The sequence below is a fragment of the Diaphorina citri genome, unplaced genomic scaffold, assembly GCF_000475195.1.
Source record: "Diaphorina citri unplaced genomic scaffold, Diaci psyllid genome assembly version 1.1 scaffold2529, whole genome shotgun sequence".
Taxonomy (NCBI): Eukaryota; Metazoa; Arthropoda; class Insecta; order Hemiptera; family Psyllidae; genus Diaphorina; species Diaphorina citri.
In genome coordinates this window covers 38395-61361 of record NW_007379949.1, presented here as the reverse complement: position 1 = coordinate 61361, position 22967 = coordinate 38395, and the positions used below count along the sequence as shown (strand labels likewise).

The window sequence follows — 22967 nt, the reverse complement described above, 5'->3', positions numbered from 1 at the left end:
TAACCGCTAAGGTCTTATCATCCCGAAAGCGAAGAGAGAAGAAAGACAGGATAGGAGTAAGCCGGCCGTTCCGAGAACAAAACTTATCTGTTTAGGATAAAGTCCTTCCCCGGGTGTGTGAATCTTACCGGCGAATTAGCGCTCACAAGGCAGGCGCGCTACCCTCCAAACAAACTAGGCTTTTAAATCTCCCGTCACAAAAAAACCTTAGCGCCAGCCTAGTTAGCTTGGTTGGTAACTCGTCTGCCTCCTAAGCGCTAGGCCGCGGGTTCTACTCCCGCCCGGGACGGATTTTATCCTGAAAGGATAATGTTCGTTCCCGGAACGGCTGGCTTTCTCCTATTCTGTTTTCCTTCTCTCTTCGATTTCGGGACGATAACACCTTAGCGTTAGGTATACAGGGACGTTCAACCCCTTAAAAAAGTACAACTTACCACTATGGGGAATGATATCTGCACGGTCCTATAATACACGGAACTACTGGTTATATTGAACTATGTCAGTTGACGTAATGGCAGTTATTATTTAGTGATATTTAATCCGTCAATATTTAATGACAATTCCGTCAATATTTAGTAACAATTCCGTGAGAATTTAGTGACAGTTCAATCAGTATTTATTGATAGTTCCATCAGTATTTAGTGACAGTTTCCACACTGGGGGTGACATCTACCTCTGACTCGACACCCACAGCCACCGGAATTATCACCATGCCCCTGGGGAAAACAAAAACATCAATAAATTTGGGGTCGAGCGGATTGGAACACATCACATATGCCTTCAGGCACACTCCATTTGTCAAGGTTTACCTTGCCTTTTGAGATCACTCTAATTTGAAGAAACCATTTACAGATAAAAATTTGTGATGAAACAATAAGTTGAAAAATAATCCTTATCGATACACGTTGTACTTGGCAGTTACACCCTGTAATATTGGAATATGGTAATTTTATTTATCCTTAACACTGCCAGCCTAGTTAGCTTGGTTAGTAGAACGTCTGCATTGTAGGCGCTGGGCCGTGGGTTCTTTTCCCGCCCGGGGTGGATTTCATAATGAACGGATAATCGTTCTCGGAACGGCTGGCTTTCTCTTATCCTGTCTTCCTTCTCTCTTCGATTTCGGGACGATAAGACCTTGGCAGTTCCTTCTGTCAAACCTTTGGAAAAAAAAAAAAATCCGAAAGAGGTTTCTCCTTTTTTCATTATTTTTCATTAAAATTTGGCAGACATTTCTTTGTCTCAATCGAGCATTTATGGATCGCAAATGGGGAAGAATTATTTCTTTGGTTTTCTTCTTCTTCAAAAGATACTTACTCCCTGTATCGTAATATCCAGAGGCAGAGTCGAGAATAGTTTGGATATCAACAGAAGGGACCAGGGTAGGAGAGGATACTTGAGTTTAGTTTCGTACAACTTGTCCATTTTCAGGTCACTGGGGTCCTCAGGGTGGTCGGGTGGGTATGGACCCTTGTAAACAGCTGTAGATTCACTCATAATTCTGCTGGGTTTGCAGTCCAGGAAACGAAGCCCGAAAATCAAGGTTTTGTCAGGCAAAAAGTCTTAGTTTTCTGGAATATTGTCGCGCTTGTTAGTAGAAATAGATATGAAATTAGCAGCAGTTAGCGGAAATTGATAAGAATTTAAAGACAATTTCGAGATTTAATGGGGTTTTTTCTTCTTCTTTTGTCTCTATTCTTTTATTTTTCCTTTTTTGTCGCTTTTATGTCCAATCGTGTTCTTCCGTCTTTCCTGGCTACTTTTAAAGTCGCCCGAGACTGTGTCTACTTTAGAGTGCAAGAAAACACGGACTTGACTACTTTTCGTAGTTCACGAGGCAGTTTACGAGGTATTTTATCATTGTTTGGGGGAGGAAGGAGGAAGAGTTGAATCGAAGTGCCTAATCCACCTCCCACCATTATAATTATACACAAAACGTCAATCACATTTCACATATGAAAATTCAAAGGAAAATAATCTAATTTCTACTTCCCCACAATTCAATATGGATGTGCATAATAGATCAGTTGCGCTTACTTGGGTGATGTTTCAAAGTCATAGAGCAGGAAAAATGAGGACCAACTGAATTTTTCTTTTTCTTCTACGACTTTTAGATACCGAGATACATCGATTTCAAAAATACCGGTAAATCGTGAAGTTTGACGTCACGGCATACGCTCCCGTAGGCAATGACGTCATAGTTCATTACTCTCGCTTCGTTTGTTTGTGCGCAAGCGTTTCTGCGCATTTTGACGTGAAATCTGACGTCACAAGTCTTTGAACTTTTTCATTAGAGCGGCAATTAAAAGTTGAATTTTCGACCTTTTAAAGTTACGAATAGTGCGAGCAACAACTGAGCACCATTTGTTTTCTGTACTACATCATTCACTGACCACTTGTTGCATTACAAAATACCTAGGTTTCTAGGTACCTATATACCTCTACACTCTACATATGTAGGTACTGAAGGATATATCTTTTTTATTATTATTATTATTATTATTATTATTTTTACAAACTCTTGTCTATTCCCTGGAAATGCACAAGAAGGTATCATTGAATAAAGTGTACAATTTTTTGCATTGTACAAAAATAAGTACGTAATATCTTCTAGTCTAAAGGTACAACACATTACCTACACTAACTGATTAGTTGAACTGAAATACAGCACTTGTGTTAATCTTATCAGGATACAAAAATAGCATGGAGAAAATACATCTAATATATTGTGGGTACCAGGATTAGGTGCCAAATATTAGGTATTATACCTATATGTAGGCTTGCTAAATATCCGAAATGTCAATTCTGTTTCAATTTGGTAGGATGAGACATGAGACCTCAGCAGTTAAGAGTCCATCTATCAAACCACTTTGTAAGCACTAAGTTGGTTTGATTCCCATTCCGGGAAAAATTACCCTAAACAGATAAGGTTTGTTCTCGGATTGGCTGGCTTTCTTTCACCCTGTCCTCCTCTGTTTAAATTTGGTAGGATGAGACATGAGACCTCAGCAGTTAAGAGTCCATCTATCAAACCACTTTGTAAGCACTAAGTTGGTTTGATTCCCATTCCAGGAAAAATTACCCTAAACAGATAAGGTTTGTTCTCGGATTGGCTGGCTTTCTTTCACCCTGTCCTCCTCTGTTTGAATTTGGTAGGATGAGACATGAGACCTCAACAGTTAAGAGTCCATCTATCAAACCACTTTGTAAGCACTAAGTTGGTTTGATTCCCACTCAGGGAAAAATTACCGTAAACAGATAAGGTTTGTTCTTGGATTGGCTGGCTTTCTTTTCTACCCTGTGCTCCTCTGTTTGAATTTGGAGGGATGAGACATGAGACCTCAGCAGTTACAGTTCCCTCTATCAAACCACTTACATCTGAATGGAGATATTGGAGATTCTATTGCAATCAAACTTTTCTGGTAGGCTAGGAATAAATTTGTCCTCGCCTGGGATGGATAGTTAACTGATGGCTACATACCCCCACTCACATTAAAATTTGGCACAGGAACAGAAAATTGACAGAAATCTACACAAAAGGAAGAAAAGGTGGAAAAAAATAAAAAATGTTGTCTTCAACTGTTCACTTTGGACTTGGAAATTTATTATTAATGAGGCGCTTCTTGAAAATACCCGGGTATTTATAAAAATTGGGTATTTACCCCAAAAATAAGTACCCGGGTATTTACCCATCACTAACTGTAATGTAGAAAATGTACATTCGAACATTGCATTGAAATGGGACACTTTTCCACCGAAACTCCCTATATTCCACTAGTGTGGAGTAGTACAGGTACCTAAACATGTGTGACAGACTGCGCTTATAATAAAAGTAACTGGAAAGATTGGAAAGGAATGGATGATAAAAAGAAAAGAAGTTATGACAAACGAACCGTAGATGGGATGAAAAAAAGAAACTGACACAAAACAGAAGCACAAGCAGAAGAAGGAAAATAAGATGATGAAGAAGACGAAGAAGTAGAAGAAAAAGAAGAAGAAGACGAAGAAGAAGAAGAAGAAGTAGAAGAGAAAGAAGAAGAAGACGAAGAAGTAGAAGAAAAAGAAGAAGACGAAGAAGTAGAAGAAAAAGAAGAAGAAGAGGAAGAAGAAGAACTCAAATTGATATTTCTCTGTCCCAAGACAATTTGGAATATTGAAAACATGAAACTAATGGATAATAGCATGAACAGGAAAATGAAAAGGTAAAAGAAGAAGGAGGAGGAGAAGAAGAAATGGGAGAAGAAGGAGAAGGAAGAGACGAAGCCCGTTCCCACTTGTATCTTGGATATTGGTTGGCTTCGACTCCATATCTTTTATAACATCGGCTACATTCTTCTGACCAAATCCATCTTTTTCCTCACTGCTAGCTCTTTCATTGGCCTGAGTGACAATGTTCATTTCCACAGTGTCCCACTTGTTGTTCGGAAAAAGCGTGTCGTGTAGTGGGGAACACTCTCATTTAAATTACATCGCCTACAGGACATTCGGGATCCCACTTGTTGTTCGGAAAAAGCGTGTCGTGTAGTGGGGAACACTCTCATTTAAATTACATCGCCTACAGGACATTCGGGAAAAAAACCGGGCAAAACTAACAAGTGACCCAAGTGTGAACGGGCCTTAAGTGTAGACGAATTTCAGGCTATGTCGATCGACCATAGTCTAGTGTAGAGTGTAGACCAGTGTTTCTCAAACTGTGTCCCGCGAGGGAACCTTAGGTGTGTTGCAAGATTTGGGATCTTTTTTAAAAAAAGTTAAAAGGGGGGTGTGCCGCGGAAAGATTGGTGTCTTGAGAAGTGTGCTGCTGTGGCGACAACTTTTGTCGACCTCGGTGGTGTAGTGGTCAAGGCGCTCGCCTGGTAAACAGGAGGGCGTGGGTTCAATCCCAGCCGAGGTATGGAATACCTACCTCGGTGGTGTAGTGGTCAAGGCGCTACCTACCTCGGTGGTGTAGTGGTCAAGGCGCTACCTACCTCGGTGGTGTAGTGGTCAAGGCGCTACCTACCTCGGTGGTGTAGTGGTCAAGGCGCTACCTACCTCGGTGGTGTAGTGGTCAAGGCGCTACCTACCTCGGTGGTGTAGTGGTCAAGGCGCTACCTACCTCGGTGGTGTAGTGGTCAAGGCGCTACCTACCTCGGTGGTGTAGTGGTCAAGGCGCTACCTACCTCGGTGGTGTAGTGGTCAAGGCGCTACCTACCTCGGTGGTGTAGTGGTCAAGGCGCTACCTACCTCGGTGGTGTAGTGGTCAAGGCGCTCGCCTGGTAAACAGGAGGGCGTGGGTTCAATCCCAGCCGAGGTATGGAATACCTACCTCGGTGGTGTAGTGGTCAAGGCGCTACCTACCTCGGTGGTGTAGTGGTCAAGGCGCTACCTACCTCGGTGGTGTAGTGGTCAAGGCGCTACCTACCTCGGTGGTGTAGTGGTCAAGGCGCTACCTACCTCGGTGGTGTAGTGGTCAAGGCGCTACCTACCTCGGTGGTGTAGTGGTCAAGGCGCTACCTACCTCGGTGGTGTAGTGGTCAAGGCGCTACCTACCTCGGTGGTGTAGTGGTCAAGGCGCTACCTACCTCGGTGGTGTAGTGGTCAAGGCGCTTAAATGCAGTTTCTTTGTGTTATTATGTCACAACTTTGGTGCTCACTGCAGCATTATAGGATTTTCCCAAAATCTCAATAATCCTAAAATCCAATGTTTACCTACCATGCTGGCACCGGTCGCTATGCGCATTTATATGTCATAGCTACTCATTTTCCTCACGAGGCTGAGTGGACCCCGCAACAGCCAGTCACGGAATCAATCATTTGGATGATACAAATTTCTTGACCTCGCCGGGAATCGAACCCGGGTCTCCCGCGTGCAAGGCGAGCGCAGTGACCACTGGTTTCTGGGAGCTGACTGGTTTCTTCTTTTACTTTATCTTTACCCACTCAAGTGGGGTCGAAATTTCGTGTTTGTGTTTTCCAAGCTGCTCGGTTCTGGGTGAGGTTGCAATCCAAGTTTTTCTCTTTCAAATCTTCTTTGATCTTATCCCATGTATCTCATTTTTGGTCTTCCTCTGTTTCTCTTCTCGCTCACTTCAATGCTTCTCACTCTCTTTGCCACATATTATTTTTTTTCTTTTTTTTTTTTAGAAAAGATGAGTGTTCCACCGCCGTTTTTATTTCGTAGCAATGAAACAACTCTTATCCCATGTATCTCATTTTTGGTCTTCCTCTGTTTCTCTTCTCGCTCACTTCAATGCTTCTCACTCTCTTTGCCACATATTATTATTATTATTATTATTTTTATTTAGAAAAGATGAGTGTTCCACCGCCGTTTTTATTTCGTAGCAATGAAACAACTGCTACATTAGACCCATGTGGCCTGTGTCGTAGCATGCCCATCCCGTAGTATGCCTCTCATCAGATGGGCGAGAAGAGTATGAATCTATCTTTTACATAACATGGTGAATTCGATATTTTATCGGTAACGAGTGGGTAAGGCCAGCCACTGACTATCAGAGTGAACAGATCCACCTGTCAGCTCTACCTGATAGTGTGTGTGCTCATCAGGTAGACCTGACGGGCGGACCTTTTCAGGCGTACCTGTCAGGTCTATCTGATAGTAAGTGACTGGCCTTAGAGTCGTAAAAATTTAGTTATTCTTATTTCTTACTCTTAATACACCAGGGATCCAAAAAATGACATTAGAAAAATTTCTGTATGTCTGTTTGTTACTAATAGACCTGTTTTTGTGCTCTTTTCACGAGAAAACGGTTCGACCGATTTTGATGAAAATTTTTGTGGTTGTTGAGAAGAGTACTGAGGGTGACATAGGCTACATAAATTTGTCACATTCCATCCTGATTCAAAATGGAGGCCCTCCAAAGACATGCCTCTCACGTCGCCCTGATCCCGTACTAAGGACGGGTCAACCACTAGTAAATAAAGGAAGGTTGACTTACTGGTAGTAGTCCACGCTTTAGACTTGTACGTATAGTAGTTAGGGTCCAGGTCTTCCACCGGGAAGGGGAAGATGGTGTCCTCTATCAGTTCGGGGGGCGTCAGGTCAAAGAAACTCAGGGTGGTGCAGTTACGAAGGCGTTCTAGGGCCTCCGGATCTGCCGTGGTGGGGGAGCGTTGTGCGAGCTTCTTTTTGTATTTGCCTGCGAAGAAGAGGGAGCATGGTCAAACGAAGCAACCGAGAGAAAAACTAAGAGGCTTAACTGAGTAACTGGGTGCCGGCACACTAATATTGAACCCTATATCAGGAAGCCACATGGGCGTAACCAGCATCTGGTCTATTCTGGTTCTGGTCTATTCTGGTCTCCTGGGGGGAGGGGAGGGGGGTAGCCGCGGTTTAAATTAGAGGAGGTACGTACCCTCACGGTTTGACAAAAAAGTTGTCTTATTATTCCTGGACTAAAACCGACAGTGTCATCGACAGAACTATTTTTCCTGGACTAGGATAGACAGTTTTTTCGACATAAAACCTTTTCCTGGACTATAACAGACACTTTTGGAGGGTCCCTATAATATGTCCGAGGATCCCAAATTTTAATGAGCAAAATTTAAACCGGACACTATTGAATATACTGGATGACACACAAGTACGTACCTCACCGCTCGTAATATCACACATCTGTATCACACTGATAAACCGGACAATATACTGGATGATCCACAAGTAGGTCCTTATCTGTGTATGTCCCTCCTCATTGACCACAATGCCGAAGAACTCATAGTAAATATCAAGCAGAGTCGTAATGAACAAACACACAAGGGAAAACATGAGAGAATAATCGTAGATAGAGTTCAAATAGACGAGAGAATCGCAGAGGAAGATATGTGCAGTGCGGAGGTTGGAGACAGTGTTACATTTGAGATTGAGGGAGTAGGCATCCATAACGGAGGAAGCGTTGGGAACCGGCCCGAGCTTTGTGCTTCTTAATACGGATCTGAAATGAGAGGAAGCACAATTGAGGTTTGGTAGAGGGAACTGTAACTGCTAAGGTCTTACTGTCCCGAATTCGAAGAGAGAAGGAAGACAGGATAAAAGAAAGCCAGCCGTTCCGAGAACGAACCTTATCCGTTCATTATAAAGTCCGCCCTGGGTGGGAATCGAACCCGTGACCTACCGCTTACAAGGTAGACGCTCTACCCACCAAGCTAACTAGGCTGGCTGCCAGTATTTCTTGAACTCTGGATTAACAGAAAACTATCCGTGCTAAGGTCGGGCATTAATGTTATTAGCTTTTCCATCAAAGAGAAAAAAAAAGGTTGAAAACGCCTTTTTAAAAATCAGGAAAAGGTTTTCCCGCGCCTCCATCACTTACCTAGGTGGTGGCTTGGTACAATCCTTGACAAGCAGTTTCGTGTAGAAGTACTCCTTCTTATAATTGCTATTATAGAAGACACTATTGGCCCTTATCACGTCGTACAGGTACAGATTAATGTCCTGGAATCGCAACGAAATGCTTTGTCTTAACAAAGAGGACTTGAGGTTAATTACAGGCCTCTAACAGGACATTGCAGCCTCAATCACCACCTAAACAGAATGGGTATAGCTAAGACACCTACCTGCCGTCTATGCAAAGAGGCACCAGAAACGACGGAACACATCATGTGTGAATGTGGTGTTGCCTCTCACAAACAACTGCTTTACGTCTCAAGCATGATCATAACACGTGGAGAAGTCAAAGAAACAAAGACTCATGATTTGATTTTTCTTACCTGACAGGTCAAACAGTTCAAATGTCGACACACCGGGCATCGGAACTCGTTTACATTGTCCTCGAATATGCACCAGCCCTTACAGTCCGGGACAATTCACAATGTCATAATATATTCTTATTAAATTGTAATGTTAGTTGATGTCATTGTAAAGAACAAAATAAAATTACATTCTTTGGGAAAAAAAAAAAAAAAGATGGTTAATTTTCTACAGTTGGTCGATTTCCTACGGTTTAGTACAGGCCACTACAGACGCGTTTACGTGAAAAGCGGAGAAACGAGCTTCATAAGAGGGGATATTGTCTCAGTTTCCGAGCTAAGAGACTAGGGCTTTGATTTCTCGCTCCTGAAGGATGGAGTCACACGAGTAGGAGGTATCACGGAAGGGACACTTCACGACGGCTTCGGAATTGTATTGGATCGTGTGTACCAGGCATATGTCCCAGCTTTTTTTTTTTTTTTTTTTTTCAACATAAACCATTTGTATTTTGATATTATGAACACAAAAAAGTTCCATAGTATACCACTGTACGTGTGAGGGCCTCATATTACTCCAACCTAAACAAACTAGTTCTCTTCATATTACACTGTGAATAGAATTGTTCTATTCATATACATAGCACTGAAAGATAAGATAAGCCGTGCCGGTCTCCTTCAATATTTCCTGACTAATGCAGTTTCTGTTGCTCTGAACTTGATATCAAGTAGTGGGGGACTCGTGTTACCAATCCCTTACGTACTGTGTGATGGGTCAAATTAATAGGAAAGCCACTCACACTCAGACATCAGGAATCCCTTTTGTTAGGACCAGCTCATATTTAAATCCGCCCCGGGCGGGAATCGAACCCGCGGCCTAGCGCTTACAAGGCAGACGCACTACCAACTAAGCTAACTAGGCTGGCCAAGACTTCGGTATTTAAACTGACTCACCAGGTGCAACCAAATACAGGAACACCGGGGTCCCGTTCTCACTAACTCCCATCTGTTCGAGCGTAGCATTCTCGTTTGTACCCAAACTCTTGCCCAGAATCCAGCGCTGTACTCGGCACGGGATTTCGTACTCGATTTCCAGCTTGCGTTTCAGCTGACCGACAGTCATTGTCGATAGGACGGACAGGGGAATAGGGCCCTGATGGGACACCTTGTCCTCTACGTACATGTTCACTCTGGAAGTAATTGGAAATAAGTAAATAACTTATGAATTGCTTGATTGAAAACTCGTTAACTTTGTGTCATTTTAATTTTCGGTTTGTATGAAAAACAATTTTCAATACAAAAAGTATTGAAAAAAATAAAAATATTGAGGACAAAATTCCATACCTCGGCTGGGATTGACCCCACGCCCTCCTGTTTACCAGGCGAGAGATACTCACAAGATATGTTTCGAGTTGAGCTCCGAGCCGCTGTCCTCAGTCGGTTGGCGGGTTACCGAGCATGCTATCTTGAGTCGGGCCAGCTCCTTCGCCAGACTGGCGGCCTTGTGATGTTCCCCATTAGCGATTGCCGCCTCTAGACGCTTCAGAAGGCGGTTGACCGCCACTGTATTCACATTGTTGTTGGAGGAGACGAATCGCCTCTAGACGCTTCAGAAGGCGGTTGACCGCCACTGTATTCACATTGTTGTTGGAGGAGACGAATCTTGCTGTAAAAATTGGAGGCCAATGGTGAAGAGTTAGAATAGAATATACCTTGTTTATCCTGCTGGGATAGGACTGAAAAGTCCCTTTACTCCCGCAGTCTAACCAAGGTCTTATATACTTTGACATATTATGGGGAACACATATTACAACAACAAATAAACAACAACAACAACACAAGTTAGTGAAATTACCTTGTTCCTTACGAATCTTGCTGTAAAAATAGCCCTGATTATTTTTTTAATTGAGTTAGAATAGAATAGAATATACCTTGTTTATCCTGCTGGGATAGGACTGAAAAGTCCCTTTACTCCCGCAGTCTAACCAAGGTCTCATGTGTTTTGACATATTATGGGGAACACATATTACAACAACAAATAAACAACAACACAAGTTAGTGAAATTACCTTGTTCCTTACGAATCTTGCTGTAAAAATAGCCCTGATTATGAAAGGTTTTCATCTGTAATACGCCATGCGAAGTGCGAAATTCACTTCACCCTTCACAAAAATAATTTTGCAGTCTTCTGAATCTACTTTCTTTCACACATTTCATTTAGCACTATTCACAGGGTTCATGTTCATGGTGAGACGAATCTTGCTGTAAAAATTGGAGGCCGATTGTGAAGAGTTAGAATAGAATAGAATATACCTTGTTTATCCTGCTGGGATAGGAGTGAAAAGTCCCTTTACCCCCTCAGTCTAACCAAGGTCTTATATATTTTGACATTATAGGGAACATATTACAACAACAAATAAACAACAACAACACAAGTGAGTGAAATTACCTTGTTCCTTACGAATATTGCTGTAAAAATAGCCCTGATTATGAAAGGTTTTCATCTGTAATACGTCATGCGAAGTGCGAAATTCACTTCGCCCTTCAAAAATAATTTTGCAGTCTTCTGAATCTACTTTCTTTCACTTGATGATTTAAAATCAAGACTAGAGCCCGTTCTCCCTTTATTCCCAATATAATGTTTAAGTCACTCATCCATTTATTGGCCTTCCTCGACGTACCTTAACATAGGTAACGCTAAAACCAGTCTTAAATTAACGACTGAAATGTTATCTAAAACTTTCTCGCTTTGATCTGGGCATAATAAGCTTAACATAGGTAACGCTAAAACCAGTCTTAAATTAACGACTGAAATGTTATCTAAAACTTTCTCGCTTTGATCTGGGCATAATAAGTATTGATCTGGGCATAATAAGTATTTGATCTGGGCATAATAAGTATTTTTCTTCTGCCCTTACAAGATTAATTATTATTATTATTTGAGTTCATAGGTTGTCACAACAAATTTCAAGATCAGAGCTCATTTGTGTGAGAAAATGTGAAAAAAAAATCCCCCAAAAACCAGTTTTTTGGTTCTCTGGACAAAATTTGCACCACCATTTTCGTGATCCTGGTAAAAAGACCTTTAATTTGATATATAGGTCGACTTTATTTATTTATTTATTTATTTATTTAGTTACACAAACGGGCGGACCCTTTACTAGCTATCTAGTTACAAATTTCCCTAGCTCTAACTAAACCTAACCAACCTAGCATTTACCTAACTATGATATAATATATGTATACTTGAAAATAATAATAATAAAAAAAAAAAAAAAAAAAAAAAAAATGCAAGTACCTACCTAGGTACTTATGCAATAAATTTAAAACAATTTAAGTAAGTAGGTTATATGTACTTAAATGAGACAAACATTCCATTGTCGAACATCCCATTTAGAGACAGCTTTCCAAGCATTCCAGGTGTTGTGACATTTTGTCCTGGTCTGGAAGGTCTGGCATTTTATAATTTCTAGACTAGACTAGACTAGAAAATACTCCTTGTTTTTCTGTCAGGAGGGTTAATTAGAATAAAGGAAGACAGCCTAATTAGCTTGGAAGAAGCCTGTCTGCCTTGTAAGCATTAGGTTGGTTTGATTCCCACTCAGGGAAAAATTACCGTAAACAGATAAGGTTTGTTCTTGGATTGGCTGGCTTTCTTTCACCCTGTCCTCCTCTGTTTGAATTTGGAGGGATGAGACCTCAGCAGTTACCTACAGTTCCCTCTTTCAAACCACTTACATCTGAATGGAGATTCTAAGGCTATCAAACTTTTCTGGTAGGCTAGGAATAAATAAATTTGTCCTCACCTGGGATGGATAGTTAACTGATGGCTACATACCCCCCAATCACATTAAAATTTGGCACAGGAACAGAAAATTGACAGAAATCTACACAAAAGGAAGAAAAGGTGGAAAAAAATGTTGTCTTCAACTGTTCACTTTGGACTTGGAAATTTATTACCTGTTAGGGGCGAGTGGGTGAATTCATCAGAGTACACAGCGGACAGCGCCAGCCAATCAGCAGCGTCGAATTCGAGGGGAGGGTAGACACATCGAAGGAGGGGAAGGAATTAACAGGAGAAGAGGGGAGAGAAGCTTCGCGAGAAATGGGGAGAGAGGGAGGGAGCGAAGCTTCGGGAGAAGAGGGGAGGGAGAAAATAGACGGGGGAGAGGCAGGACCGGATTTAGGAGAGGTAGGAAGGGAGACAATGGGGGAATTTGTAGGGGAATAAACCGAGGTGGGGACATCGAAGGAGGGGAAGGAATTAACAGGAGAAGAGGGGAGAGAAGCTTCGCGAGAAATGGGGAGAGAGGGAGGGAGCGAAGCTTCGGCAGAAGAGGGGAGGGAGAAAATAGACGTGGGAGAGGCAGGACCGGATTTAGGAGAGGTGGGAAGGGAGACAATGGGGGAATTTGTAGGGGAATAAACCGAGGTGGGAGACTGAGGGAGGGATTTAGGGGAGGTGGGAGGAGAATTGGGAAGAGACACGACAGGGGAAGCCGCAGAGGGTGGGCAGTGAGGGAGGGATTTAGGAATAGGGGACGTTGTAAAGGCAGGGGAGTTTTGAGGAGGGACAGATTTAGAAGTAGGGGCAGAAGAGGTTAAAATAGAGCTTTGAGGGGCAGGGACAGATTTAGGAACAGTAGGGGACGTAGAAGAGACAGGAACAGAATTTTGAGAAGGGGCATATTTAGGAGCAGAAGTAACGGAGGTAGGAACAACAGAGATAGTGCTTTGAGAAGGCCCCGGTTTAGGCGCAGGAGTGGAAGGGATAGAATTCAGCGCAAGAGGGGAAATAGATACGTTCCTATTGGATGGACGATTGCGTGCAGGCGGAAGAGGGGTAGAGGAAGAAGAGGGGGTGGGAGGATCTAGAGAGCTGGAGGGGGTAGGCGTGGTTTTAGAGGGGAGGTGACTAGAAGTGTTCGAGTCGCCTGTATGTTGATGAAGGGCAGTTTTAGAGGTACTAGGGCTTCCCAGATCTTGATTAAACGGAGTTTTAGAGATACTTTGGCTTCCTGTCTCTTGTTTAAGAGCATTTTTAGAGGTGCTAGGACTCCCAGTCTCTTGATTATAGGGAGTTTGAGAGGTACCAGGACCTCCCGGATCTTGATTAATCGGAGTTTTAGAGGTACTTTGGCCTCCTGTAACTTGCCCCGAAGAATATTGGGAAACATTTCGTGCTGTGTCTTGCTGAAGGGAAGTTTGACCTTTCAGTCCCATATGTTCAGATGAAAACTGGCTGGTAGTATTTACTCCCGAATGTTCTTTAGACTGAGTTGTATTAACTCCCTTATATTGACTAGTGGTGGGATTTTCTCTTGTATGTGTAGTATTGGTGGCACTTTCTCTTGTATGTGTAGTATTGGTGGCACTTTCTCTCGTGTGTTGAGCATTGGTGGCACTCATATGTTGGATATTGACATTTAGTCCTGTAGGTTGACCAGTGTTATTTACTCCCGTTTGTTTAATGGATAGCTGAGAGCTGGAATTTCGTTCTGTATGATGAGCGAGGGATTGAGTGGTGATGGGTTTTCCCCTGTATTCTTTAGCGAGAAGCTGCGAGGTCGTATCTTGTTGAAGGGAAGATTGAACGGGACTTTTTACTCCCGTGTGCTGATTATTTGGTTGTTGAGAGGGACTTTTTATTCCCGTATCTTGTTGAAGGGAATATTGAACGGGACTTTTTACACCCATATGCTGATTATTTGGTTGGTCAGAGGGACTTTTTATTGATTCATCTTGTTGAAGGAAAGATTGAACGGGACTTTTTACTCCCGTGTGCTGATTATTTGGTTGCTCAGAGGGACTTTTTATTGATTTATCGTCTTGAAGGGAAGATTGAGTGGGATTTATTACTCCCGTATGCTGATTATATGGTTGTTGAGAGGGACTTTTCGGGCCTGTATCTTGTTGAAGGGAAGATTGAGTGGGATTTTTTACTCCCATATGACTACTTGGTTGCTGAGAGGGACTTTTTATTGATTTATCGTCTTGAAGGGAAGATTGAGTGGGAATTTTTACTCCCATATGACTACTTGGTTGCTGAGAGGGACTTTTCGGTCCTGTCTCTTTCTGTTGGGCAGTGCCCTCCCCTATGTAATCTTCTCTGATGTTGTGGTGCTCACTCGTATCACGTTCTAAACTGGAAGCTCGGCTGAAACATAGAGAGAATGCAGAGAAGGTGAGCACAACAGGGTTTATAAGCTTTTCCAGAAAATTAGGGGTGGAAATACTTAAAAAATAATAAGATTAACCCCTAATTTAAATGAAATATGCAATATGCAGAATGTCAAGAAATATGAGGTTGAAATGCGCCGCAGGCCGTTTTTCGGAAATATTTGGTTTTGGTATTTAATTTGAATATTTTTAATTTTTGCCCGGATACATACATTTTGGATGACACTTGATTCCATTCACTCCACACTTGCAGCCAGCAGTTGTATCACCTTTGCCCTGGAAAAACAGAAAATAAAACCCTTGATTAAGAATTTACCAAGTGGGAAACACAATACCTACTGAAGTTTTACAGCTTAGAGTTACCAGTGTTTTCCTGCTTTTTAAAAAGATGAATGCATAACGTTGTGTTTGAAGCCGGGGTCCACAACACAAAGTGAGTTTAAACCTTTAAACTCGGTTTAGCCAGCCAGCCTAGTTAGCTTAGTTGGTAGTGCGTCTGCCTTGTAAGCGCTAGGCCGCGGGTTCGATTCCCGCCCGGGGCGGATTTCATCCTGATGGGATAATGTTCGTTCTCGGAACGGCTGGCCTTCTCTTATCCTGTCTTCCTTCCCTCTTCGATTTCGGGACGATAAGACCATAGCAATTACAGTTCCCTCTGTCAAACCTCTTAAAAAAAGAAAAAAAAAATCACTCACATTAGGTCCCCATCTCGGGCCGCGGGTGACCCAGCAGATCTCAGTCTTGCACATGGAACACCGCAGCCAATCACAGCCCCACTTTTTCATGAGCACCACATGACACTGCGGGCATGCCATGGCTTCACCACGCTCCACCATGTCATGCAGCATGTCACGCGTCCGGCGCGCATCCAGGTTGGTATCCGAGTCTGCCTTCATGTGGTCCTGGTACTGCTTGCAGTTCAAACCGTCGTGGATAGCCTGATGAGAATAGATAAAATGATTTTTTTTTAGCACTTTTTGTTTATTTGCTTGGAGTACGGGGTGCACTCAGCCTCGTGAGGACAAGTGAGTAGCTACTTCAATCGAGTAGCGACCAGTGGCGGCATTACAAGTCAAAGAAACGAGCGATGATAAATATGAAGGTTCATTAAAGACGTGCAATAGTCCTAAACTAAAATGGACGCGGCACACAAGGGATCAGGAAGAGACTGCCTTAACAACATAATAACTGAAAGACTTGTAATACTGTGATACCCACTACAAGTCAAAGAAACGAGCGATGATAAATATGAAGGTTCATTAAAGACGTGCAATAGTCCTAAACTAAAATGGACGCGGCACACAAGTGATCAGGAAGAGACCACCTTAACATAATAACTGAAAGACTTGTAATACTGTGATACCCAAAAAGTTGTGAAAAAGCTCTCTGCTTTACCACAAAGACTCATGATTTGATTTTTCTTACCTGACAGGTCAAACAGTTCAAATGTCGACACACCGGGCATCGGAACTCGTTTACATTGTCTTCGAATATACACCAGCCCTTACAGTCCGGAGTTTTGCAATGGAAAGCGTTCTGGATTTGAGCCTCGGCGTGGGCTATAGACTTGGCGAGGTGTTGTTCGTACGCCTCGGGAGAGACTAGGGCTTTGATTTCTCGCTCCTGAAGGATGGAGTCACACGAGTAGGAGGTATCACGGAAGGGACACTTCACGACGGCTTCGGCATTGTATTGGATCGTGTGTACCAGGCACTGTCTGGGGAGTGAAAAAAAAAAAAAAAAAAAAAAAAAAAAAAAAAAATCTTAGTTAGCTTGGAGGGTAGGGCATGTGCCTTGTAAGTGCTGGGTTACAGGTTTGATTTCCACCTAGGGTAAAAAAATATGGTTTTCTCCTTTCCTCTTTCCTATCGTTCTTATCTCTTCAATTTTAGAATGATAAGACCTCTGTTCAGTTCCCTCTATCAAAAATCTTAACAAACTCTTGTGTTCTTTCCGAACGACAAGTGGGAACAGGCTCTAAGAGCTACTGGTGCAATTTTTTTTTGTTCACAATTTTCAACATAAAACTTTCCACTGTGTGAGAAAATTCCACTCTATTCACACGTTATTATTATTATTTTATAATTCTTTATTAGGATTTCTTTACAATATAATACAAAGTTACCAGGCATTGTCTGGGGAGAGAAGAATAGAAAAGAATATACCTTGTTTATCCTGTTGGGATAGGACTTTTTTTAATCGTAGAGGTGGAAAATCTTCCTTTATTATTATTATTATTTTTTTTTGATAATCTCGTGGTGAATGAGATTAAGTTGGATTTTTACCAACTAAAAACCCCCTCACTTTGGGAATCAGCCTGGATCTGGGGGAGCTTTGCTACAGTACTGATTCCCTCTTGTGTTAATTCCTACGTAAAAAGTTGTGAAAAATGCAAATTTGAGGTCAAAACTCCGAGAAAGTAACTTTAAAAGGTCGAAAATTCAATTTTTAAATGCCGTTCTAATGAAAAAGTTCAAAGAGTTGTGACATCAGATTGCACGTCAAAAGGCGCAGAAACGTATGCGCACAAACAAACGAAGCGGGAGTCATGAATTATGACGTCATCGCGTACGGGAGCGTATGCCGTGACGTCAAAGTTCAAGATTTACCGGTATTCTTTAAATCGATTTATCTCCAGATCTAGAAGTCGTAGAAGAAAAAGAAAAAATTCCCCAGTTCCTTATTTTTTCTGCTCTTTGTCTCAGAAACCTCAACCAAGTAAGCGCAACCGCTCTATTGGAAGGTGCCGTGACGTCAAAGTTCAAGATTTACCGGTATTCTTTAAATCGATTTATCTCCGGATCTAGAAGTCGTAGAAGAAAAAGAAAAAAATTCCCTAGTTCCTTATTTTTTCTGCTCTTTGTCTCAGAAACCTCAACCAAATAAGCGCAGCTGCTCTATTGGAAGAGGTTCAAAAATTTCTGAACCGCCCAAAACAGTCACTCACCTTCTCAATCTGCTCCTCGGTGCGCAGTCGGCCCAGCTCGTTGGGACTCGCGGCATAGTTGCGGGGCACCCTATAGTCCCTCGGCCTCTCACTATCGCAGGCCGCACAGCCCGGGCGAGTGGGTGAATTCATGAGAGTACACAGCGGACAGCGCCAGCCAATCAGCAGCGTCGAATTCGAGGGGAGGGTAGACACATCGAGGGAGGGGAAGGAATTAACAGGAGAAGAGGGGAGAGAAGCTTCGCGAGAAATGGGGAGAGAGGGAGGGAGCGAAGCTTCGGTCTAACGTCTATTTTGTCTAGTTCATTTTTCCGATGAATGAGAGGTTTCATTGTGCTCAGCTCTTCCAATTCATCACACGAGTTGGCATTTTTGTCAACTTCGTTTGGGACCTCTTCAACATTTGTACGTAAATTGGAGCTTTTCTCACTAATTTCTTTTTTGATTTCATTTCTCTGTTCCTTGCCATTCTCAACTACTTCATTTTTGATTTCATTGTCCAAATCCTTTTCACCTTTGCCTATATTACTTCCGTTTTTCTTTTCGATCATCTCCTTGACAAACAGTTGGATCACACTTCGGAGAGTGTTGTAATATGCGTCATTTTTCAAGTCAGCCTCGAAAACGGTGGCATTTTCTCGACAGTATTTCGATAGGATGTCGTCGATCAGGGACGTCTGGTCGTCCAAATCTTCACTGTCGTCAGGAATCTCGTTAGATTTTCCACTCGAAGTAATATCAGTATTCGTGTCTTCCTGTTTTTGTCCGTCTATTATGTCGTTAACATTGTTCACAATAGTGTTAGTTACGTCGTGATGTTCTTTAACATTAGTTGCTTCGTTATTTTTGTTAACATCATTGTTAAACACATGATTAATTTCGTCATGAATTTCGTTAATATCATCCCTGGTTGCCCCATTACTTTCCTTGACACCATTGTTATTTGGTTCCTTTAGTTCAATATTTTGGTCGTCAACCGTTTCATCCAAAACTCCAGTGTCATCAACAAGACCATATTTCTCGTTCAAGTCTTCCACACGACTTTCTTTCATTATCAGATTTTTAATTCGATTTTTGTTTGTTTTGTCAACATCCTTGTTCACTACTCGACTCAGCTGTTCGAATCTTTCCTCTATTTCTACAAGCTTGTTTAGATTTTCGTGAAATTGGCTTATGGTTCGGTCGATATCTTCTATGGGCGACGGATTGTCGAAATCGTTATAGTCGCTTTTAATTGGATCAGAATCGTGTGTCACTCCGGCCGAATCGGTCGTCGACACGTTTGTGGAATCTGTTGACAAAACAAAACAAAAATCAGGCGTTAATTTTTCGTTTTGTTGTTGAAATCAGATTTCCTTTTACCCGTTTACTGCTCAGGTTGAACGGGTGGGCAGATGGATTTTCGTTTCGTTGTGGGCAATATTGGCAATAGTTTAAGTGCTTTTAGCTTGGCCTTTGGTTCTTTGACTGATCAAAGAATATCTTTGCCCTTAGTATTTTATTTTTGCTTTCTATTACATGCATGAAGTGTTGGTGGATATATCCGTTTCAGGGCTCCCTGAGTCCAAAAAAGCGCGATAATCCCGGGCCAAAATTAGACACCAGAAATTAAAATATATATAAAAAAAATATCCAGAATCCAGAGATGAAGTTAATCCTTAACCAGCGAGAGTTGTTTTGTAACAAGTCAAATGGAAGAAGGAATTAAAAAAAAAAAAAATCTCTGCCCCGGTTATGCCTTTTTCTGTTTAAATTTAATTAGAAGAAAACGTAGATTTTTATATCTCCGTGTAATCTCTCTCCCTCCCTCCCTTTTTTTCTTTTCTTTCTCTTTCCCTCTCTCTCTTGCTATCCTTTCTTTCTCTCTCTCTCTCATTTTCCATTTTTTCTCGGCTTACCTGTCTAAACTAAACCTGACTTGACTTGTCCTTCTTTCTCTCCCACTCTCGCTATCCCTTTCTCTCTTTCCCTCTATTCCTTTCATTATCTCTTTCTTTTGTGCGCTCTCTCTCTCTCTCTACTTCCTACTTCTCTTTCTTTCTCTCCCCTCTCTCTCTCACTCTCATTGCTTCGTTAGGTACATCTGGAAATATTTATTTTAATTTTTAATCGCTCAGACAGGCTGGCAATCGAGTAATGTGTAGGTACCTAGCACAGAGAGAGAGAGAGAGAGAAAGAGAGAGAGAGAGAGAGAGAGAGAGAGAGAGAGAGAGAGAGCGAACAGAGATATAAGGCTGTACAAGGACATCCGCTACATTAAATTGTACTCTTCACAAGGGGTGATGGTGCTTGTGCGAAAAAAGGCTTGCTTGTTCACCTTGCCGAAAGCAGAGCAAGAAGGAAGAAGAAGGTAAAGAAGAAGAGAGAGAAGAGAGAATGGAAAAGTAAAAGGACAAGTAGCACGATAAATAGGTAATCAAAGGTAAAAAGTTATAAGGTTTTAAACAAGAAGCCCTGTCTCCTTTATAGGTTAAACTCAGAAGAAGCAGGAGAGAAGAAGACAAAAGAAGCCTCGAAGAAGCAGAAGAAGAAAAAGAATGAAGAGCAGAAGAAGAAGAAAGAGAAGATGAGCGAGAGAGAGCCAGAAGAAGAAGAAAAAAGAGAGATGAAGAGAAAGAAGTAGTAGAATAAAGGAAAAGACGAACACGAAGACAAAACACAGTCAAGAAAAAAAAGTAGGGTAAGATGCCAAGCAAACACGCTATTGAAAGAAAAGAAAATAGTAGGGTAAGGAAAGGTTAGAAAGGTCAAATGAAAATAATATTCGGCGTCAGAACAGTGTGTACAAATCCATGGAATGATGAGTGGGTGATACCTTATATCCCTCAAAGCCCACCTTTTTCACCAGGGTAAAGTTAACGTTAACAAGCTTACATGTAAAAGATGTCAATGTCAAATCACTACCCTTTATGGGCCCCATGAGAATAAGAACCCATTTATGGGTTAAAACATTTTTATGGGGCCCATAAAGGATTCTTCGCCGGAGTCAGCGTGTCAAACGGGCCTTAATTTTTTTTAGTTCACCTGTACAAAAAACAAAATAAAAAGAAGAAAAAAAGTTTTATGGGCTCCATAAAGGGGGTAGGCGACACCCCCGATAAATTGGTGGGACCCCCCTATGTTCCTATGGGGCCCAATCTTATGGGTTAAAAATAAATGGGTGAGGTCCACCCACTAAATGGATGCTGGGTAGTGATCTAAATGGTCAGTTTTTAAAACAGCAACACGGAAAATAAAAGCAGGCAGGAATGCTAAACAAAAGGGTAGTAGGACAAAGTTCACACAAGCTTGCAAAGTTAACGATATATAACTGGTTCTTTTTTTTTTGAAAAAAGTTTGGGAGGATGAGAATAGTCTGCCGTCTAATCAGTTTCAAATAAGCGGAGCCTTATCGAAACAGTTATCTTCACAAATGCTGGACCCTCAGTACGTATTAAACTTTTTATTAGCGCCTTTCCCGCACCTATGCTTGCCATCTTTGTCTTTTGGTGTGATGGTAGTGCAATTCACGTACACTTTAGTAGCCCTCAGAGTCTTTCCACATCAAGTTTCAAGGGGTAAAAACATCTCAATTTAAAGCAAGTCCTCTCGGTGTGAGACTGCGTGAGCTAGCACTGCCTGCACTACCATCACAACAGAAGATGGAAAGTTTCCTTTGCGTCACTTAGAACAGTTCGAATCATGGGTTTGCTTTAGTAAACAAAGGGTTGTCAAAAGTTTTACAAGCGACGGTCGGATCTATCGAATTAAGCCATCACGCAGACGGAACATCTTCGCGATCGGCGCCCTGCTAGTGTGAGTGCAAGCAGTACACTTTTAGACTACCCCTTCATTATATGTCTACATCAGCGTTGCACGAAAGAGGATAGGACAGAAGGATGAAAAGCAAGGTTCTATCGGTGTGATGATGGTGGAGTGCACTGCACTGCATCTACCGAGCACACGTTAAAGTATCGAGTTCATTGTCACTTAAGAACAGGATTCGATCATGGTTTGCTTAGTAGAAATGCTGTTGTCTGAACGTTTTACAAACGGATTTGTTTGTAAAGTTTTTAACTTCGTTGAAAGTTCTATTTTGTAGTTGTATTAGTAGATGTAATGACCTTCGGTCTTTTTTCAAATGTCTTTATCCAGACCTCACCTCTTTTAATGATCTAACAACATTCGTTGTTTTTTTTTTTTTTTTACCCTGCTAACGGTTATGAAAGTAGTGGTCATATCGCAGCGGATATGACAGCATTATCTTTCATCTTTCAAATGTAACCGACTTAAGCTAACTCTTTGTTAAATTTTACAACGGAAAACAAATGACTCGAAATCTCTTGCCCTTTTTTCCAGTTTTATTGCGGTCGCGGGACCCGGTGTGAAGTAAGGAAAAGTTGTGGTTCTTCCTGAAAAGCACACCTTGTCGAAATCTTTTTCCTCCATTTGAAAACTATTGTAAAAGCATGAACTAAACAACTTGGCATTCTGGTGAGTTTGTCGGCAAAGACTACAAACAATAAGCCTACGGCCACTTAACTAGACAGCTTGCGAGAAACATTTAGGCTTAGCGACTAAACAGTAGTTATAAGTTAAGCAGTTTCAAACTTGTGCCTACCCAAAATCTAATCTTAACCGTTAATGCCCCACAAACGCTCGCAAAGTTGTAAGTTATCTGTAAAGTCCAATGTCTTCCTTCTATGCCAAATATCAGAAAATTTAAACTATAACCATACACATAGGGGGCACGAAACCAAAAACATTTTACGAGATAAAAGTTACATATAGAACTATTCTAAACATTAAAAGAAGTAATTTTCCAACTGTCGCTCTCCTTGACATGACGATGCCAGGAATAGGAGGGCTTTAGCTTCTCTCTTCTTCTGTCCTATTTCGTCGGCGAAGGGCCTCTGCTTGTAAAAGGGTATCATTTTAGGCGGGCCCACCCCTTAGCTTGGGCGTTGTATCGCAACTATCTTGGTCTGCGTGATGGTTGTATTGATGCGACTGGAACGGCAGAGAACCGAAAAATTAACGAATGATAAAAGTTACCAGGTTAACGATCGTTATGCATTAAATTTTCAAGGTTATAAAAACTTGAGAACTATCGTTTAACCGAGTTCTAGGATCTTCGTTAAGAGTTTAAAGACGTGCACGCTATTGAGACGAGCGAGAAGAGG

General features: G+C 41.8%; 2 protein-coding genes across 2 annotated transcripts in view; both read right to left on the bottom strand.

Annotated features, from left to right (window-relative positions):
* Nucleotides 1-631: 631 nt before the first annotated feature.
* On the bottom strand, nt 632-17937 carry LOC103519086. Its single transcript, XM_026830693.1, has 14 exons — nt 17806-17937; nt 16284-16577; nt 15554-15796; nt 15067-15134; nt 14697-14835; nt 12912-14615; nt 10077-10279; nt 9630-9869; nt 8307-8447; nt 7594-7928; nt 6936-7136; nt 1315-1478; nt 903-925; nt 632-716 (listed from the first exon to the last, which is right to left on the bottom strand). The coding sequence occupies exons 1-14, from the start codon at nt 17935-17937 to the stop codon at nt 632-634; spliced, it is 3972 nt and encodes a 1323-aa protein (XP_026686494.1).
* Nucleotides 17938-17966: 29 nt separating this feature from the next.
* The window catches only part of LOC103519085, a 19561-nt gene continuing 14560 nt past the window's right edge, over nt 17967-22967 (bottom strand). Inside the window, exon 4 of the mRNA XM_026830692.1 lies at nt 17967-19096. Within this exon, the coding sequence (XP_026686493.1) occupies nt 17967-19096 (1130 nt within the window). The remainder of the gene's footprint in view (nt 19097-22967) is intronic.

Bases quoted from the DNA above. Each gene is read 5' to 3' on its own strand.
- LOC103519086 (XM_026830693.1), bottom strand. From the start codon at position 17,937: ATGAATTCACCCACTCGCCCGGGCTGTGCGGCCTGCGATAGTGAGAGG. The intron at 15,135-15,553 runs GTGAGTGATTTT...CTGTTTTTCCAG, and splicing joins GCCCGAGATGGGGACCTAAT to GGCAAAGGTGATACAACTGC. The intron at 7,137-7,593 runs GTGAGGTACGTA...TCTTCTTCGCAG, and splicing joins GATGTGTGATATTACGAGCG to GCAAATACAAAAAGAAGCTC.